At 41.9% G+C, this 19,110-nt stretch overlaps 1 protein-coding gene across 6 annotated transcripts in view; it reads left to right on the top strand.

The window, feature by feature from the left end:
- SEMA5B (semaphorin 5B) overlaps positions 1-19,110 on the top strand; it is a 265,987-nt gene that overhangs the window by 150,879 nt on the left and 95,998 nt on the right. For all 6 annotated transcript variants that reach the window (XM_064717685.1, XM_064717686.1, XM_064717683.1 and 3 more), the window contains one exon: positions 12,072-12,117. In XM_064717685.1, the coding sequence (XP_064573755.1) occupies positions 12,072-12,117 (46 nt within the window). The remainder of the gene's footprint in view (positions 1-12,071; positions 12,118-19,110) is intronic.

The raw sequence follows: 19,110 nt of genomic DNA, 5'->3' as shown, positions 1-19,110 counted from the left end.
AGTCACATTTCATTAAGTATAAAAACATTTCAAAAATTCATAACCTTCATTTTGACTCACAGTTCACATGTTTTGTTTTTGTTTTGGGTATAGCATTTGTTTTTTAATGTACTGTTTTTCTTCTGTGAATGAGTGATTGTTTTGAAATATTTGCTGCTTTTTTTCAGCTCTTGAGCACAAGTGATCGCCATTTGAGCTTACTTTAATGGGAGGGAAAACTATAATCTAGACCTCATTATTAGTGAGAAAAAAAATTTAAATACAGTCACAGTGATTTCACCTGTCTGTTGGAGAAGCTGTGTTCTGCTGTGTCACCTGTGCTGTAGGCAGGGTGCCCAGGCCCCAGGGAGTGAGAGTTTTGTGGAGGAGGGACATGGTAAAGCTGTGACATTCCACCTCCTCAAGGAGCCTTACTCCTCAAGACTGTCTCATTGCTGGCTGGGCACAGACAGAAGCCAGTAAAGTGAAAGACCCTGCTTGGAAGCAGGCCAAAAATCATACTTCACAGGAGCTCCCTGGTGAGGACAACATAAAAGGTGTGAAGGAGGGTGGTTGAGACACTGTGTGACAATCTGGCACAACAGCAAGCTGAAGGGAAACAGCTTGGACAACAGGAGGATGGCACCCAAACAAATGACTGTACAGAGGGTGGCTGGGAAGTCCTAAGGGAAATATTTGACTTTTCCCAGAAGGAAACTACAGGGGTGTGAGCTCAGGGCCATAGCCTGGTGAGGCAGCTGATGCGAGAGGCAGGGCTACAAGGGTCAGCCATTCACAGTGAGTGGAGGTATTACTGAGGGAAACCACCCAGAAAACATCATGGCCAGAAGCCCTCACTGTTCTGCCTGCCAAGAGGGCTGTCAGCTCCAAGAGGAGATGGGAAAGGATCATCCCCTGTGGCTGTCACACAGGGAAGTGCAGCCCAGGAGCCCTTGTCACAACTGGCTGTTACCAACAAGAGCCCAGAGGTAGACAGGAGGGAGCAAAAGCTGCATCAGGGACTCAGAACTGGCAAGTAAAGTGCACATCATTATGGACTGCCAGACTTCTCAGCAATAAATGTAAAACTGCTTAGCTGCAGGTGATGCAAGCCTTGATGCTGACAGGGGTGATTTTCATACTTGATTTAGAGCTGATCTGAATGTGCCTCTTACTGCAGAGTAGATAGGTGCAAGGGAGGAGATATCACAGAGTCATAGAAAGGCCTGGGTTAGTAGGGACCTTAAAGATCATCTAATTCCAGCCTTCCCACCATGGACAAATATGACACCCACTAGATCAGGTTTCTCAGGGCCCCACTAAAGCTGGCCTTGAACACTTCCAGGGATGGAGCATCAATATGGTTGGTTTGGGGAGCAGGGAAGGTGCTGTGTGAAATTTCAAGTGTTGTTTTAGGGAAGCAGCCTAGGCACACCCTTTTCTGACTATTATGCTTCTGGCTATATAAAAGCATTAAAAAAGGTCTGGATCATGTAGGCTTAGGAGCTGAAGGCTGTGTAGAATGACTGATGTCCCAAAAGAGTTCCTTCAAGTTGCAGCTTGCAGAAAGATGGCAAATTGTAAATATATTCTAGGACCCTCAGCCAGCAGGTTTGGCACCCTGAGTTTACTGAAAGTCTCTGGTGTATGATTGATTATTCTGTCAGGAACCAGGTTACATGCAGATTTGTGGCCGAACACAGGCACTTTCCTGCCTGTTTGGCAGAATGCTCCAGAGCACTGCAGTAAAATGCTCAAAACCTGTGCTTGTCAGAAAATATCACTCTTACCCTTGGGCACATTCAATCCTGTCCACGTCTGGGCTGCCACTAAACTGTTAAGTCTCCACAGATAATGTCTAGGCAAAAAATATTTTGCAAACCAGGAAGTTCAGTGGCAGCAGTTGGGTCAGAGTAGTTCCACAGATCCACAGAGTATAAAATCTGTCAGCAATACTTACTATTGCTAAATGATCAGGACCCCTCACCAACATTTCTTCTCACAGGGCTTCAGTGAGGCAAGAAAGCACTAATATTTTCACACTGTGGATGGGAATCCAAGGCCAAGAGGGATTAAGAGCCACCTTGCCCTGTGAAAATACTGTGATATTGTGGCACAAGAATATGAAGCATATCTGAAAAGCAGTGCAGTACTGCACCTAACACAGCTACTCCTGCAGTGAGACTGCACTTTCTGAAGATACCAGTCAAGGTCTGCACAACCTCAGTCTGCACTTGACTAATGTGGACAGAGCCAAAGTTCTTCTCTGGGCTCAGAAAATCCATGGCAGAGGTGTAATTTGGACCCCTTACTCTTGTATTGGTTATTTTAATCACTTGTTCTTAGCCTTACTTCTCCAAAGATGCAAAGTGTTCATGAAAGCCTGTGAGTCCCATGCACTAACACTGGGAAAGTGTGACTTCAGCATGGCCAGAAAAGTCAAGTCTCTTATAGCACAGAGAGACTCACATGCACACAAGTCAGCATTGGGCACAGCCAACAGCTATGCAGTCCACAGGCCTGCCCTGAAACAGCCAGGAATGGTGTGCCATTGGTCCCTGTTAGCATCTGACTACAGGATTTTTCTCAGTACTTTTCTGAAACAAATGGACTGAACAATTTCTGGTGGCTTTGGGCTATTTTTGCACAGTCTCACGCCAGCTTTACCCCCTGCTAAGTCACATTGGGCTGAGAAATTACCTTGCCAGTGGAGGTATTAATGAGGACATGAGCAAGCAAAGAGCATGATAATTTTTTTGATTACATCCTGATCATAGGTGGGCAGCTGAAAGCGCTAGTACACAGAAATGGAGAGAAACAAATACCTTCCTTCTCACTGTGATTTTTCCTATCAGACAAAAAATGCTCTAATTAAAGTTGCATCCTTGTATCATAGACTGGAGAGGGGCAGATAACATGGTGATGTGAAGGAAAAAAATCCCCAAATCAGTCTCTGAAATTAACAGAAACCTTCAAAGGACCACGTGTTGTATTTTAAGGCATTGCTTGACCTGTGACGTAAAGAATGTGGTGAAGGTGAGAAAGCTGTCATTAGACACTGCAGCTAGTTAAATCCATAATTGGGGTGCACAGTTTCTTTACAAAGGGAACAAAAGTGTGATTTAAAGTGCAGGTTTTAACCTCCTTGGCTGAGCCTGGGATAGTTCAAAGGGAGATTTTCCTCTCTGATACTCTGCCAGGTGAGGTCAGCTCAGCCCTTGTATAAATTGTGGAGGGTGAAGCCTCACTGGGGTGTCCTTTTTTTACCTATGGGGTTTGCTTTCCTCTGCTGGTCTGCAACCGGTGTAAATTTGGCATACCCTAAATCTATGCTGTTCCTGACTTGTATCCCTTGGAGAGGAGGGAAAAGGTGTGGAAAGGATGAAGGACAGTTTTTGTAATTATGGGATTCTGGGAGGTTTAAAGCCTGGTCCAAATTTTGTTCAAAGTGGCTTTTGGCCTTTTCTTAGTTAAAATTTGTGCATTTTTTCAAGCAAAGAACATGAATTTTAGTTAGCTCATAGTAAATAAATCAAATGAAATGCTATACTGCAACACTGTCAGATTGTTGGAAAGGATGACTGTGCAGAAGAAGCTGCAGCTGTAGGAGGGCAAAGGGGCAGTTTTGCACATTAATATCGTACATGGAGAAGAGGATGAGGCAGTGGCAGTCTCTGGTCTGTCATCTCTGTCAGCAGGGAAAACAGCTGCTCCTTCAAATTGCCTGCAAGGCAGCACCACCCACCTCTCTGCAAGGGACCTCAGCAGTGCTGTGGGGCTGAGCACTTTCACAGCCAGTGCCTGCACAGCCAGTGCTGTGTGAAAAGCACTTCGTGCAGCACAGACTGATAGGAAGCATCTTTACACAGCAAATTGCAGGCCTCACTAGAAAAATATCTCATATTCCAGATAAAATGAAAATTGGTGATACCCTATCATGAAAGCAGCCACCCATGAGAGGCTCACTTGCTTTAGTAATGCACTGAGAATAATTAAGTTTGAAGATTGCATTTCTGAGAGTGGGATGGGTGCAAACACAAGGTCAGGATTCTTTGGCAAAAGCCTTGGAGACTTGGACATAATGTGTTCTACAGCATCACAGAATGGGGCTGCAGAGCAATTTTCCTCTGCATTGCTGAGAATACTTTCTCTTGCTCTGGTTAAGGTACAGATGTGTCAGTTTTATATGGCATGGCTCACCACAGTGGTTTGCATACCACTTTACATCCAGATGTTTAGGTGCTAAGCCTACTGTTCTGTGCCATTGCAGGGGTATAAAAACCCAGCAAAGAGTAGGGATTGTTGGGCAATAACTTAATCTCACCAGCCAAGTCCATCAGTATTTACATACAAGTCATGTTGAATACATCCAGAGAACTGAGGATGTTTATCAGCCTCAGTAGCCAGGTGGGGAGGCTGCCAGGGGACATTTGAACAACAATCAGTGCATCAGAATAAGAGGAATTTTATGTTGTGACTTACTGAAATGATGGGCAAATAGGAGAGCAAAGGTCTCTGTGTGTCTTGGGACCATATAAAGGTGCTGTAAGTGCTCTCTGACTGCAGCTGGATGAGAGAGGAAGAGGGGAGCTGTCAGCCACATGTCAAAAAAGACTTGAGGTGGCATGTGGGATAATATGTGATGGTCTGAGAGATGGAGTCGCTCTTCCAGAAAAATAAGAACAGACCCACACATGCGCTTTGAAAATTTGTCTCAGTTCTCTGAGGTTTTAAAGAAACTCATCTAGTGAAAAAGAGGGAAGAAAATATGGCAAAACAAAACAAAAAAAGGAAATTTGCCCTCATTTGATAAATATATTCAAACAATATTACAAAAAGAAAATCCTAATCCCCATTCTTTAAAGTGTCTCAGGAGCAGAGCAAAGACCAAAGATGTGGAATAATTTTGCAGTGAGGCTTTGTCTTTCCTGCCCTGGGGAAAGAGAAGGGCCAGAGACAACTTGCTGTTCCCTTTGCAAGCTGATGGAAGAGGGGACAAGGCTGTAAATCCAAAATCCAATCCCCTTTCTGCTTCTCCCTTCCCCAGTAGCATCCATCTATCTAGATTTCTGCATATTGGCATAGCCCAAGTGTGCCTCAGCTTTGTTGTTGTCCTGCCTGCTCTGCAGCTGTGTCTGCCTCTTTTGACTCTTCCTAGAGTTGGCCCTGAATATGCAGCATCTAGAGGAGCATAGCTGTGCCATGTGCCCTGTGCCATTAAAGCTGATGGTAGTTTTCCACTGAATGCAATCTAGAGTAATTTCATCCCTGTTTCCACAGAGAAGTACTAACTGGGCTTCAGTGCCACACAGAGATAGTAGCTGAGCCCCTGGCTTGATTTGGAAGCTGTTTAATACAAATGATATGCTGCCTGCATAAGGATCCTCTTCTAAGAGGTTGTTTCTCTAGCTCCAGTTGAATTTATAACCGAGAAAAGTTGCATTGGGAAAAGCAATGCTTCATACAGCAACTGCATCATATTACTGTCTGCCATTTAGTATGGTTCTCTGTTGTACATCTATTGATTTTTGAGGAAGAATGATGTATTGGTCAAGTTTTTCTTCAATAGAAACAAAATTACTGGTGAATAAGGATCCAGCTTGTAGGGTAGCTGCTGGTCCTCCACTTTTCTCCAGCAAGTGTTTGCCAGGAGCTTCAAATGAACCACTGGGGTAACATTTGCAAACAGATTGTCACATCACACTCTGGACCAGGCATGTAATTAACTCCTTCTGAAAGCAAAGGCCAGAATCATCCTTCAGGAGCTGGGTTTCTTGGTATGGTTGGCTAGCTCCGAAATGTGGATAACCATCTGAAAAGTTCAGCCACAGCTGGACCTGCATGCAGGCACTGTGCGTTAATCTAGCATGAGATTTGGTAGCCAGGAGCCCTGGGGTCTGATCTCAATTCCATCACTGCCTTGCTGTGTGCTTTGGAGAAGGTCATTTAACCTTTCTCTGGCTCATTTTCTCCATTAGTGTAAGGGGGGCAATGAGACTAACCAGCTCCTTGGGAGCCGTGAGGCATGACTAAGCTGTGTTTGCCATGTAGTGTGGAAGTACAAAGTATATCTAAGGCCTCCAGGAGCAAGGATAGGAAGAGCTGATAGGAGTTGCTGGCTCCTAGCCCGAGGCTCAGCCCCAGCACGTGGCTTCCAGGAGTGCCAGAAGGGAGCATTAATTGTCATATGCATAATTCTGTGTCTTGTTTCATATCACCCAAAGGACCAAAGTTCTGTTAATTGTTTTTCTTATTATCTACTCTGTGACAGTTGTGAGACCCTCTTGCAGACCTGGACCCTAACTGCAGCACAATCCCACCCCGAGAAGGGGAAGGGAGAGGGAAATGCAGATCTCTTCTTCCTGGCATCCAGTGATAGGATGCACTGGGATGGTTCAAAAGTGTGACAGTGAAGGTGCTGACTGAGCATTAGGAAGCATTTCTCTACTGAAATAGTCTATTTTATTTTATTTTATTTTATTTTATTTTATTTTATTTTCACAAGAAACCTCTTCCCAGACCACCATAAGCCTATCTGAGGCTCCAGTTCCTCACCCAGGCTGTGTTTCATGACGGGAGCAGTGCAATATTAGTCCCCAAAAGGGACAGTAACTCTTCACTCAGTTCTTTTCAACTTTCCCTGTCCTGGTTTTGGCTGGAATAGATTTAATTTTCTTCTCCATAGCTGGTACAGGGCTGTGGTTTGGATTCAGTATAAGAATAATGTTGGTAAGACACTGATGTTTTAGTTTTTGCTAAGCAGTGCTTATCCTAAGTCAATGACTTTCCAGTTTCCCATGCTCTGCCAGGGAGCAGATGCACAAGAAGCCAGGAGGGTGGCCAGGATAGCTGGCCTGGACTAGCCAGAAGGATATGCCATACCCTGGAACAACATTGCATTAACTGGGGCAGTTGGCCAAAAGAGGCCAGTTGGTGTTGGGGGATGGGCTGGGCATTGGGCAGGATGGAGTGAACAATTTTATTGTGCAGCACCTGTGTTTCTTGGGCTTTATTCCTCTTTCTCATTCTTATTGTAACAACAACAACAACAACAATTGACTTTGTTTCAATTATTAAATAGTTCTTATCTCAGCCTGTGGGTTTTACCTTTTCCCAATTCTCCTCCCAGTCCCACTGAGGAGAGTGGGAGTGAGTGAGTGGTTGCATGGCTGGGGTCAAACCACAACATTCTCTCAACGTGTGTTTTTCATGCATGATCAAACATTATTATCAGCTTCTGTTGGCTTTGTTTCTACTTGCAGAGTAATTGCCTAGAAAGAGAGGGAGCTTAAGACAGCCTACCCTGTAAGGAAAAAGGGGGGAACTTCTCACACCTACTATAAGGTGGAGGGAAGCAGCAACAAATGAGCAGATGTAAGGTAGTGATAGAGACTGAGTTAAGGCAGCATATTGTTGGTTTCTGTGTGCATGTCCAAGTCCTCAGAGGTTCTGGTCGTGGTCAGCATGTGGGCTGTCATGGCTCCAAATTTGATAGCAGGGGTTATTCTGAAATATAGAGAGGTTTTCTTACCTACTTGGTGTGTGAGGAGTTAGAAAATGTGAAACAAGCCTCACTCATTTAAATAGCAAAAAACATCTGAAGCTAGGATAGCCTTTTATTTATGAATGATTAGTCCATCAACTGCAGAACTGAAAAGCTGCTCTCTCTCTTAATTAGGAGAAGCACCTTTTAATCAGCCAGTACAGTGCTGACAGATGTGGTGCCTGAAAAGAGGCACAGAGGAGGAGGCCTGAATGAGTGACTGAAGCATGCTGCAATGCTTGTGGTTTCAGAGCTCTAAGAGGAAGGGTCTCTGTTGTTGTTCAGGCACTTTTATTATGTGGCTTCCCAATAGAAAGGCTTAAATTTGTCTTGTATCTCTATTGCTCAGTGGCATCACAGCCAAAGTGCTCTGCCTTCAAAGTAAGTTGTTTCAAGGCCAGGCAATGTGTGAACAAGTGCATGGGCACCGTGTTACAAAGTTCACCCAAGGTGCTGTTGGCTACATGAAATAAATACTTAAGAAGCAGATTTGACTTGGAACTGTCATGGCAAACAGATTTACATGGGTATATTCTTCCACACCCTTTCCTGAATCACATCTCAGCTGCTCTCTTGCTGCTCTGGTATGTGTGTTTTGTGGTACCAGGCACAGTGAGCACTTAATCATTTTACAAGCAGCCAAATACAAATTACTAAGCCAATTAACAAATACTTTCATTTAAAGGATTTCTGCTGCAGCTTGACTCTGTTCATCTGCACACAGGATAGAGCTCTCAGTTAAGAAAGTAATTCAACCTCTACTCAATAGTGTAAATGACACTTCAGCACAGGTTTACATGCTGTGCCCCAACTTTGGGTGCAAGTTATTCTCCTAACTAGGGCATAAACTAATGGTCCAGGAGATCTTCTCCTGGTTGTGATGCAGATATGTTCTGTGATGTTGGCTAAATTGCTCAATCTATGCTTTGAATTTAAATGAGAGTGGTGCATCTTTTTCTCTCTTCTCTATATATCCAGATGGAAAATTCTTTAAGCCTAGGTTTAATAGAGCAGGACAGACTTCACAGAAGCTAACTTTGTATATCTGAGCTGGGGAATAGCAACCCACTGCAGTCAGAGGTGACAGAGAGGATCTGCCCTCAGTTTGTTTGAACAGGCACTGGCTGGGAATCAATCTCCAGAGGATCCATCATCAACCCACTCTGTGTCTTAGAGCAACAAAACCTCATCCTTGCCTGAAACTTCAGGGCATTACTGTTTAACATGGGCATTTTCAGAAAGGCACTGATGTTTATGAAAAATAAGGTTAGTTGTAATAATAATTAGTAGTTTGAGGCATAATGTCATTTGTAGCAGAGTACTCAAGAGTGTTGGCATTTGCTCTGGAGATGGCTGAAATGCAGCCAAATCTGGGGTAAAGCAAAATCTGGGTTTAATACTGTGAAGTTGTGTGACCTTTTAGGACAGCAATTAAGAAGGCTGTCCTGTCCCTCCAAATTTAGGCACCAGCTTTTCATTCAGAAGCAGGAGGATATTGGAATATCCTGGCTGCACCAGGCCATTGCTCTTCTGGCCTAGTCCAGGGGGTTCAGTTTAGGAGAAAAAGGAATTAACCAGCATTCACTTACAAGAGAAGAAGGGAGGGGAAAAAAAAGACAGAAAAAAAAAGACCAGGAAGGTACCTCATGCATTCATGCGGAGATCTCAGTGTTCTTATATACTTCTTAATCATACTCCTTCAGCTGCTCTAAATTATAGTTCAGCAAGGTATTAAACAGACATAACTTCAAACACAAGCAGAAAAGAAGGACACAAATGGGGCAATTCTAGCTACACTAAACCATGCCTGTCATTCAGAGATCTTGCTCATTCTTGGACTGAAATTGCAGTTAAAATGCAATTCATAAAAATGGCACTGTCTGATTCAGCAGATGTTTTCCTTTGGCATTTTACTCCTGGTACAGCTTTACAGAACAAGTATGGTTAAAAGAGCATGTTATTAATTATGGATTAGTCAGTTCTAGCTGGGCAGGTCAGCTGGAGTCAGGAGGTGTCTGATAGCCTGGTTTGCCTACAGGTGTTTGTATTGCTGCTGTAAGATGTGAGAAGGATCAAACAAACAAAGAGAAACTGTCAGTGCCTGTGCAGACGCCAGGTGAGGCAAGCTGATAAAAAACATGGGGAAGCCCTCCTTTCTGTAAGAAAGCCCCAAGGTCAGGCTTAGAGAGCTAAGGTTAGTATAAAGCTTTTGGAATATCATTGTGCTCTTCACATTAGCATTATTATGTTCCTGCCTGGTTCAGGTCTCAGCCACCCGAGTGGCTTTGCCCAGGTGCTACACAGCAGTCACTGAGAGAACAGACTGGCTTTATTGAAATGGACACTATCCCTGTCTGCATCTGCTTTGGCTGAGTGGAATGAAAATTGTGTCCTTTGGATATGTCTCTTTCATTAAAGATATTTTGGTTGAATTTGCTCTGCAGTGCTTTCAGGGAAGAAAAAAAACTCCTAATATTAAAACTTATTACCTAGTCAAACTGTCCAGCTTTTTGCAAGCCTAGAACAAGGAGCTGAAATCTGCATTATAAGACTTCCAAAATCAATGCATTTAAATAGCATGCTTAACAACAGGAGAGAAACTTCAAGTCCCTAGTTATGAGAACTTTTTTCCTGAGGGCATTGTAAGATTGGAGGCCTTTCCCAGCAGAAGGCTTATTCCGTGATATCTCATGTCCTAGAGTTGCATTAATATTTTGGTGTGAGTAGTTACGTGGTGTTCCAAGGGAGTGGTCAGATCTGTCACTGGATGAGAATTTAGCTTCATTTTGAAATTTTAGCTGTGTGTAGCTGTACTGCTTCTGGTCTGCTGCATACACCTTTATTTAAGTCTGGTGCTAAAGAGTTAACAATTTTTGGGGGGAAAGTATGCAGCCCTTTGAGACAGAATAGGGTTTCAGACTGTACAAAAGAACTGCTGGATCTTCAGTGACAGAACTAGGAGAAAGGATGGAGATTTCCTCTGTGTCTGTATACTTCTCTGTGTACTTACAGCAGGTATAATAATCACTGATACATTTTCTTCAGACACTGCTATTGGGTCTCATTCCTCTCTGAGTAACAAGTTCCAGTGCAGAATACAATGGTGCAAGTCAACAGCAAGTCAGAGCTATATCAGCTGAAGATTTGGTATCAGGAGTTCAACATCCCAAGTTCCCCATCATCCTTGTCCCCATCCTTCTTTATTAACAGTCAGCAGCATTTGAGAGATCTTGATTTATTTATAGAACTGAGACAAGTACAATTCCATGCTTATGGTACACAAGTGATACATAACAGGAGAAGGAAAAATTGCCCAAGCCTGTTGCAGTCATGGTGACCCAAATATGAATCTCTCACTAGAGAAGTTTGAATTACTTTTTTTGCCTGGTCAGGCTGTGCTGCTGTACTGACCCTACAGAAGGCCCTTCAGAAGAGTCCTTAGGACCGTTTCTTCACTATAGGATCTTTCCTCTCTGGTAACTGGCCTAGGAATGGAACTTGCATTTTCACTAGGTGGGGGAATGTCTGTATACTCGCATTTCTAGAGCAGATGAACCTATATCATCAAAGCTGCACTTTCTGCCACTTAAACAGAGCCACTTCCAGAAGTATGGTTCAATTCACCATGTATGACATAAATGTGTGTTCTCTGGAAGATTGTGGTGGCGTTGGAAAAGGATTACAGCTCTTTAGACCTTGTGACAGATGGTATGCAAAAATATGAAGTTAGATGTGGCCAAAAGCCTCAAACACACAATCCAGTCCGTATGGCTTAATATATCAGCTGATTCCTGGTGACTGCATTGTCTTAGCAAGCAAAAATGTGAGATAAGTCATGTTAACTAAGCCTTATCTGTAGATGTTTATGCAAATATGTGTTGCCTCCTATTTGTGATGGAATATGAACATTTAGAAGGGTGACAGGAGCTCAGCTGATATGTGGTACCTCATGCTACAGTGACTTCTGTCAGAAATTCCCTTGCTTTGCCCGTGAAGAGACAATGACAGGAGGATTGGGAATATCTGCAGTCACTGCCTTGATTTCCCTGTTGATTTTCTGTGCAGAGAGATTCCACTGAGAAGTATCTGCTCTCTTCTCTTCCACGAAGTCCTGAATGGGAATTCCCACAACAACAGGCTTGGGGGAGCATAGTAGGAAGTCAGCTCTGCTCCAGCTGGCTTCTGTCCAATCCCAGTTTTCTCAGAATTCAGTGAAAAACATGACTGCAGCCCATACGGACCTCAACTAAAGCCTGCTGAGAGTTTGCAAATGGCCCTTTGTGGCTGGGATTTCACTGTGGTTCTTCAGTATGGATTCTGGAATATTTAATGCTAGGACCTGCTCAGAACTTTATTACCAGGTTCACTAAGATACTGATAAACAAGTCAGTGAACAAGCATATAACTGCTTTTGTATTCTGTGGAGAGGAGTCCAGGAAAACCTTTTGTTTGTAGACATGAATGACCAAAAACTCTTACTTGCTTTAATTATTTTCCCTTCCTTCCTTGGTAGCCTAATAGTTTGTAATTTTTCTGCTTGTTCATGCAGGAACTACCTCTTCAGACTTAGTCTACACAACGTTTCTCTTATTCAGGTATGGTCACTTTTTATTCTCTTATTTTATTTGACTTGTTAATGAAAGTTCTGTAATATTTGATGTACATTTTCAGAAGCCTATATAGTGTAAATTTGCCCAAAGTGGTGCATCAGAACCAAATGCTTGTTCCCACTCCAGTGATGATGCTGGGGAAAGGGTTCTGCTACACTTGCCCACTTGGATGGTGCTGTCTTTGGGTGGTAATGGCGTCTGCCAAAAATTTGGCATCTTAAGGAAGAAAGCATGTAGTGTGACTGATACAGGCTTAAACAAAACAATCAGTAGAAATCCTTGGCTTTCTTTAGAGATGTCAGTAACATGCTGGAGAAGGTTTTACTCTTCTCATCCATCTTCATTTTAGCCCTTGCAGGCCTTTGTGAACATGGATTGTTGAGGAGCTCTGTGTTGCTAAATGCATTACTAAAACCATGATTGGACTTGCAAGCATTCAAGAGGCAAAAGGGGTTGAAAAATGTGTTACCATTGCCTTTACCAAGAAAGAGCAGCTGAAGTTTGAAAGCACTTGAAAATATCCAGCATTATTAGGACTTTACTCTCACTGCACTGAATCTGGAATTGAAGGATGCAGCAAAAATTGTTAATGAAAACACCAGCTGCTTATCTTTAAATAAATTAACACTTATGCTCTGGTATATTTACCATCTTCTATAGTTGCTGGATCACCAAAGAAGCATTCAGCATTTTTTCAGACAGGCTGAGAGGCCTTGCTCCTGTACCTGACCACACAAAGAAGCCATTAGAGTAGTATTGCCAGCCTTTCTGATGTGCACAAGCCTTTTGCTGTTAGTAAGAGTTACAAGTATAGCTGGAGAGAAGAAAAGATGTTTAATGGTTGTAAAATGCATTGAATCTTTCTTTAAAAGGAAAACAAAGTACAGAGTTACCAATGACAACAATAAAGAGTTAGAGAAGCTGCTATTCCCATTTGGCAGTGCCTTCCCTTTTGCAGAGCTGCATTAGCATGGCTGGAAGGTTTCCAGTGAGCACACAGGAGAGGGAAGTTCGTAGTCATGAGAGGTGTCATACCTTCTGCAACGCCTGTTATCACACTGCCTGACGCAGCCTCTGCTGCTTGTCAGGGATCCCCTTCCGCAAAACCCAATTGTGAATCTCCCTCACACACTTCTGAAGCCAGGCTTGGCCCTCTTCAGTGCACTGAGTTTCCTTTTCTATGCTGCAAAACATGGGAAGTCTCCTTCTATGGCACTGGAGGCTGCTGTGGGATCTCCGGTTAACATAATGAGCTTAGTCCGCTCCTGCTCTCTGGGTGTATCCGGTTACTTTGCCAAGACTTTTTGCATGACAAAGAGAGCATGGAATTATGTTGACACACGTGTTGGGAATGATGGAAGTGATTGTTTCCCAACCTAATGGTTGCCTAAGTAGCTGCTTGGCTTGACTCCATAAAGCTCATGATGCTTTTTAAAGGCACCACCTTCCCTCTACCATGCATCATTTTAAAGGTCAGATCTGAAAGTGAGATAAGAAATGCAAGGAACTTGCATTTAGTTCTATAGGGGTGAGAGTGCACTTCAAGAAATAATCACAATGTCAGTTTGCATTTTGTATCTCCTCTTTGCATGTAAATAAAATACAGTGTGGATCTTTCTGGACCTGAACTGGGATAGTTTTTCATCTCGAGATTGTATTCTGATTTATTTCTGTTCATGAAACCTCATTGTCATCCTGCCAGTGGTGCTAAATCTGCCTCACGGTGCAGGTTTGTGCTGACAGGTATCTGGTTCCTTGCATTTGTACTTCCACAAAGTGAGGGCAGAAACATGAGGAGTGTGGTCTGTGGAGAGAGACATCAGGATATGCTGGCTGTGGCACAAAGCCTGGCAGTGAGAGAAATGTACCCCTCTAAGCATGGTTTGATGAAGTATAAAGCTGTTTTTCCCAAGTGTTCTTGTGCTGTATCCTGAGGCTGCACAGTTCCTGTGGGAAAGAGGCATGCCACGTGGTTTAGACAGGAAGTTACTGTCTTAGAATTGCAGTAAACTAAAAGACAAAATTTAGTATTAACTAGCAAGTTGTTGATTAAGCATTGTGTAAAAAAGACAGCATTACCCTATAGAAGGATTTTGATTTCAGGGGAGTGAAAGAAGAGAGGTCAATTTTGGGATGTGTCAGCCCTTTATAATAAAGGGTCAATTCTCGTTCTTTCTTATCTCTCATCTGCTCTACCACGTGTTGATGTTTCCTCCTCATTTAGAATTTTCTTTTGGTTCTGCTGAGATTGTTTCTCCAAGGCACTAATCTTTTACATGAGAACTAGAAGACGGAGTGGAGGAAAAAACTGAAACAGAACAAGCTCATTTCCTGCTCCACAGAACCAAATGTCCCAACTTTTCAGAGATTTTTCCTCCTCCTCTCTTTGTTTCCGATATGTATTCCAGAAATTTCATTTGGAACCCTTGAAGCTTTTCACCAAATGAGTTTTAGTTGCATGAGAACTTCTGTGGTGGTTAATACTTTTGTGAAAAGCATTTCTGGCTGATCTTCTTCTTCTTCTTTATATCCATAAGGAAGTTATGGCTCAGGTATTTTGGGGATAATTTGTGATTTTGTCTACCTCTTTTACTTGCCAAAATTGAAGCACCTTGTTAAAGAATTACTGAAAATCAGCATCTTGAGGTGGGGTATCCAAAAGCACCTGTTAATATTGGAAACTTTGGCATGTAGCATTCAAATTTTTGCAGCAGTCAAAAAGCACCATTTAAAAATGGGTACTCTTACCATAATTTTTAGCATCTCTTTTAAACAAAATCTGTTTCATGTCTGTCTTTAAAGATTGTCTTATATGTATTGTAAACTCTTGTTACTAGACATTTAATAGAACATTTCTTTTAAATGATGTGCACCTGGAGAGCATGCTGGTTAATTTATGGATGGATCTGAAACAAGGCTAGCTCCTAATCTGCAGCTTTCATGGTGAGGCCATAGAAAAGCCAGTTTTATACTGGAGTTGGTAATTAATAGAGTAGGTGGAAGAGTCATTTTAAAAACATAAGCCTTTAAGCAAAATTTTTAAAAATCACAGTACTGATTGGGATTTCTTAGCAAGGAATGCTATTCTGGTGTGTGTGTTAAAAGCAGGCTATTTGGCTGGCCTTTCATAAATCACAGTACAGTGCCTACCCCCTGCTCACTGTGATTTTACCTGGATTCTTAGTTCTCAATTAAACTGAGTAGGAAATTGTTTTTGCAACTTTTTTGAGATACAAAGACTTCCAATCTTTTTGCACTTAGATGAAAACATGCCTCTGACATTTTTCTAAAATCTGAAGGAGAATGAGATAGACATGTGGTTAATTGGCATGCAAATACTCTGGGTCAAGTTATTTTCTGAAGCATCAAAAGAGAACATTTACATGTGCATTTCTCTCATCTCAAACAATTGTTCTTGTTTGTTTGGGGCGTCCTTTTGCCCCTTCCCCTTTCCCTTCCTCTTTCCCTTTCCTTTTCATTTTCATTTTCCTTCCTCTTCTTTTCCTTTCTTTTTCCCTTCTTTATGGATCTAAGATGTCCTTCTGCACTCTCATCTGGTAAGTGTAATAGAAAATGTTGTAATTTCATCAAATATTTTGGCTTCAATTGTTTCTTTTAATGGAAGATCTCTTATAAAAAGTTTTTAAGCAGCCCTGTGAAATCTGAATGCTGGTATGTCAGGCCAGTAGTGTTTCAAGTATTTAAAATCCTTCAAGAGTTTGTACTGTATTTTAACAGACTGTAAAAGAATAAATAAGTGCACCTATTGCAAAACTATTTGGAAGACATAAACTATTTCACCTAAGAAAGACAAAAAAATTGTGAGTTCCCCAGTAGTCATAAACCTGCATTAGGAAGGATTGCCTGTGGAGTTCCACACTGTCCAGTACCACCGAGGTCTACAATTACAGATCTACTGGTACCCCACTGCAAAACACACAAAAATGCTACAGAACACACAACTTCATTTGCTTCTGAAATTTGGCTTCACATTTCTGAATAAGATCCCCTATATTCACAGGGGCATTTTGGATAGTGCTGCCCAGTCACTAGGGCAAAACCTGAGGTACTTATCAATCCCACTGAAGCATAAGACCTAAAACCAAGCTTAAAGCAATGTATCAATATACTGGGGCAGTATCAGCTCTTAAATCATGATCTGAACCTTACTGAAATAAATTTCTTTCTACTGATATTGTTGGGGTTTTGGAATAAGCATTTTTCAAACCTGAAATAGAGACAAAACATTTCCATAGTGTCCTGTGACAAACAAACTGCAGACACCTACCCAGTGCATTACTGATAAGGATGTTTTTAGTTCAGTTTTTCTTCCCTCATTTTAAAAAGCAGCAACATCCCTGCTACAGAGATGAAGCTCTTAAACTGCACAGCTGCTCCTGAAGACACACTTCCCTCCCTGCTACTCCCTGAAGGGATCTTTAGCTCTGTGGCATAATCACTGGTAAATCAACAGCATGTATCAACAAACTGTAGTTAATAATAATAAAACTTGCCTATCAGTCCTCAATATGTCACATAGCAACAAACGGAACAGGTTTTGTCTTTTGCACTTTGAATCAAACCAAGCATTAAATGCATTATTTTCTACTTATTTAGGGCTCAGTAGTGCCACACTTATGTCTGCTGATGAGAAACATGCTCTGTAAGTGTATAGAAGTGTGAGGAGAGGTGGCAGAGTTTAACTTGGTTTCTCTCTATAGTTGAATAAAATATGATAAACAAAATCAACAGGGAACAGTGAGTAATGTAGTTTACAGCACAAGTTGTCACTCAAGTAATCTTTCCTAGTGAAAATACTTCACTGAGAAATATTAAGGATTCACAATATGTTCATAAAGCCCTGGCACTTATCAGAAAACTTGCAAATGTTAGAAAAATCTTCCATCCACAAGAATTGCTGGATAGGCACCAGATCGGGCTTGGAGGGCCAAATTTGTGATGCTGGCTCTGCCCAAGGATGCCTGAGGTAAAGTTAACCTGCTCAGGTTGTCTGCCTGGTGTTTAACATGTGCAATAGGGCTGCAGCACTCCTCTATAAAGTGCTGTGGGGGTTCCCAGTAGAAAGGTACAAGTACTGTATTTCACATTTCCTTGCAGAAACATCCTTGAGCCAGAGCTGTTCCTATTTTTCAAAATATCTTTTCAAAGATCATGAGAAAATTAGGCATTGACATTGCAGCACAAGCCCAGGGCTGGGCTGGCCCAGCTTTGCTGAAGGTATTTATTTCTCCAATCTAGTTGGAATGTGAGATTATCGTCCAATTTAACATCCAGTTTGAGAAGTAATTTTGGGAAAGAGTAAGAATACTTTGCCTATCTTTATGTACCATTGAGTTGCCTGACAGGAGCTCTATTTTGAAATGTTCAGGAATAAGCTTCACTTTTCAGAAGCAGTTTATTGTTTGTTTCTTGCAGATTCCCAGATCTGTGTTTGAATTATGTGGCACATATTTCTAGATACAAAGTTTATTTCTTTATTTTCAGGCCAGTGCAGTTCCCTCATTTAAAAACATAATCAAAAGACCTCTACTAGAGCAGATGCAGTCTTTAATATGTGGCTCATAGCTGAGTCCTGGTTGTCACATATTTTATCAGTATGAAACATTTTTTATTAACAGATTAACATATAAATCTATTCATAAATCACCTTCCAAAGCTGCACCTAAAACCTCTCACTCTCAGCCTAGAGGTTTAAAGCTATTCCATAATAAAGCTTATATTGGCTGGAAAAACTTTCTGGTAAATTCAGCTATTTATTCTTATGGTTTAGGGTCCCCAAATAAAATCTACTCCCTGAATATTCCTTTCCTTAAAATGACTGGTCAGGAGGTAGATTGCAGCTTTCAGGTGCAAGTCATCCTTCCCAAGATTTATGTGAGAGAAATTTCTACGTGGAGTGAGAGATGAGGGACAAAAATAATGCATGTCAAACTGAAGGTGACAGTGTCTGAAGGCCACACCTCATCCTTCAAGGACACACTTCTCCAGCTCCTCACTGCAGGGAGCTCTACTCTGTGATGGGCTGCAGCATCTGCTCTTGGGAACCAAAGTTCTGCTGATGTTACTCATCAGCTGAAATTCAGAGAGCAGAGAAAGCAAATCTCTTCTCACAGTCCATAGTGTTGAGTGATTTCTGAACACAATATCCCCTCTGTCTAAGAGAACCCAGCTCATGAGTCCATTTATAACCAGCAAAGCTTTTAAGCCCAGGTTTAGCTTTAAATAAATACCAGTTTTCTTTTGAGAATTCTCTGAGTTAAGAACATACTGCATGCTCTAGTGAGTAAAAATGTTTCAATATGCACATTCATAGGTCTGCTAAACTGTCTCATAGTCTGCGGTCTAGTCATGATCAATTTAATTGCTGTCTAAAGTGAGTATTTAGACATAGTATAGGAAGTTCTTATATATATATTTATACATCTATTTTTATATATGTACCCATACATGGGAGGATCATATACATAGGGTATAGCACCCCCATAGAGGAGGTCCAGGAGCTGTACCTGTTTGAGTTTGTACTTTAAGCAGGGCAGCCCTCCTGGAGTGAGTGAAGGCCACGGAGCTGATTTGCATCCAGAGGGGAGCTACCCTGTTCTGCTCACACAGTAAAGTGAAGTTTACATGATGGATGTCAGCTGTGGATTGCCAGCCTGCTTCCCTGGGTAATTTGTTAGTTGGCATTCTCTCCTTCCCAGCCTCACCTCACCTAGAAGCCAAAATTACTACAGGGGTTTTGGTCTTTGTCAGCAGACATTATGAGCAGGATTTAGAAACTGAGAATTTAATTAGCTGCTGAAGTCACTTACTGATAACTGTAGCATATTGGACTCTTTATTTGATAAAACCCTGTCAGGCATTTTATGTGTAGGGAATGAAGACTAATGCTCTTATTTCTTGCAACTTACAGTCAGGACCATTAGACATACTTTAAAAAGGGAAGAGAAAAAAATGAAA

This window comes from Zonotrichia leucophrys, chromosome 7 (genome assembly GCF_028769735.1).
Source record: "Zonotrichia leucophrys gambelii isolate GWCS_2022_RI chromosome 7, RI_Zleu_2.0, whole genome shotgun sequence".
Lineage (NCBI taxonomy): Eukaryota > Metazoa > Chordata > Aves > Passeriformes > Passerellidae > Zonotrichia > Zonotrichia leucophrys.
Note: the sequence above shows the minus strand (reverse complement) of the source record. Positions and strands in the feature narration are given on the sequence as shown.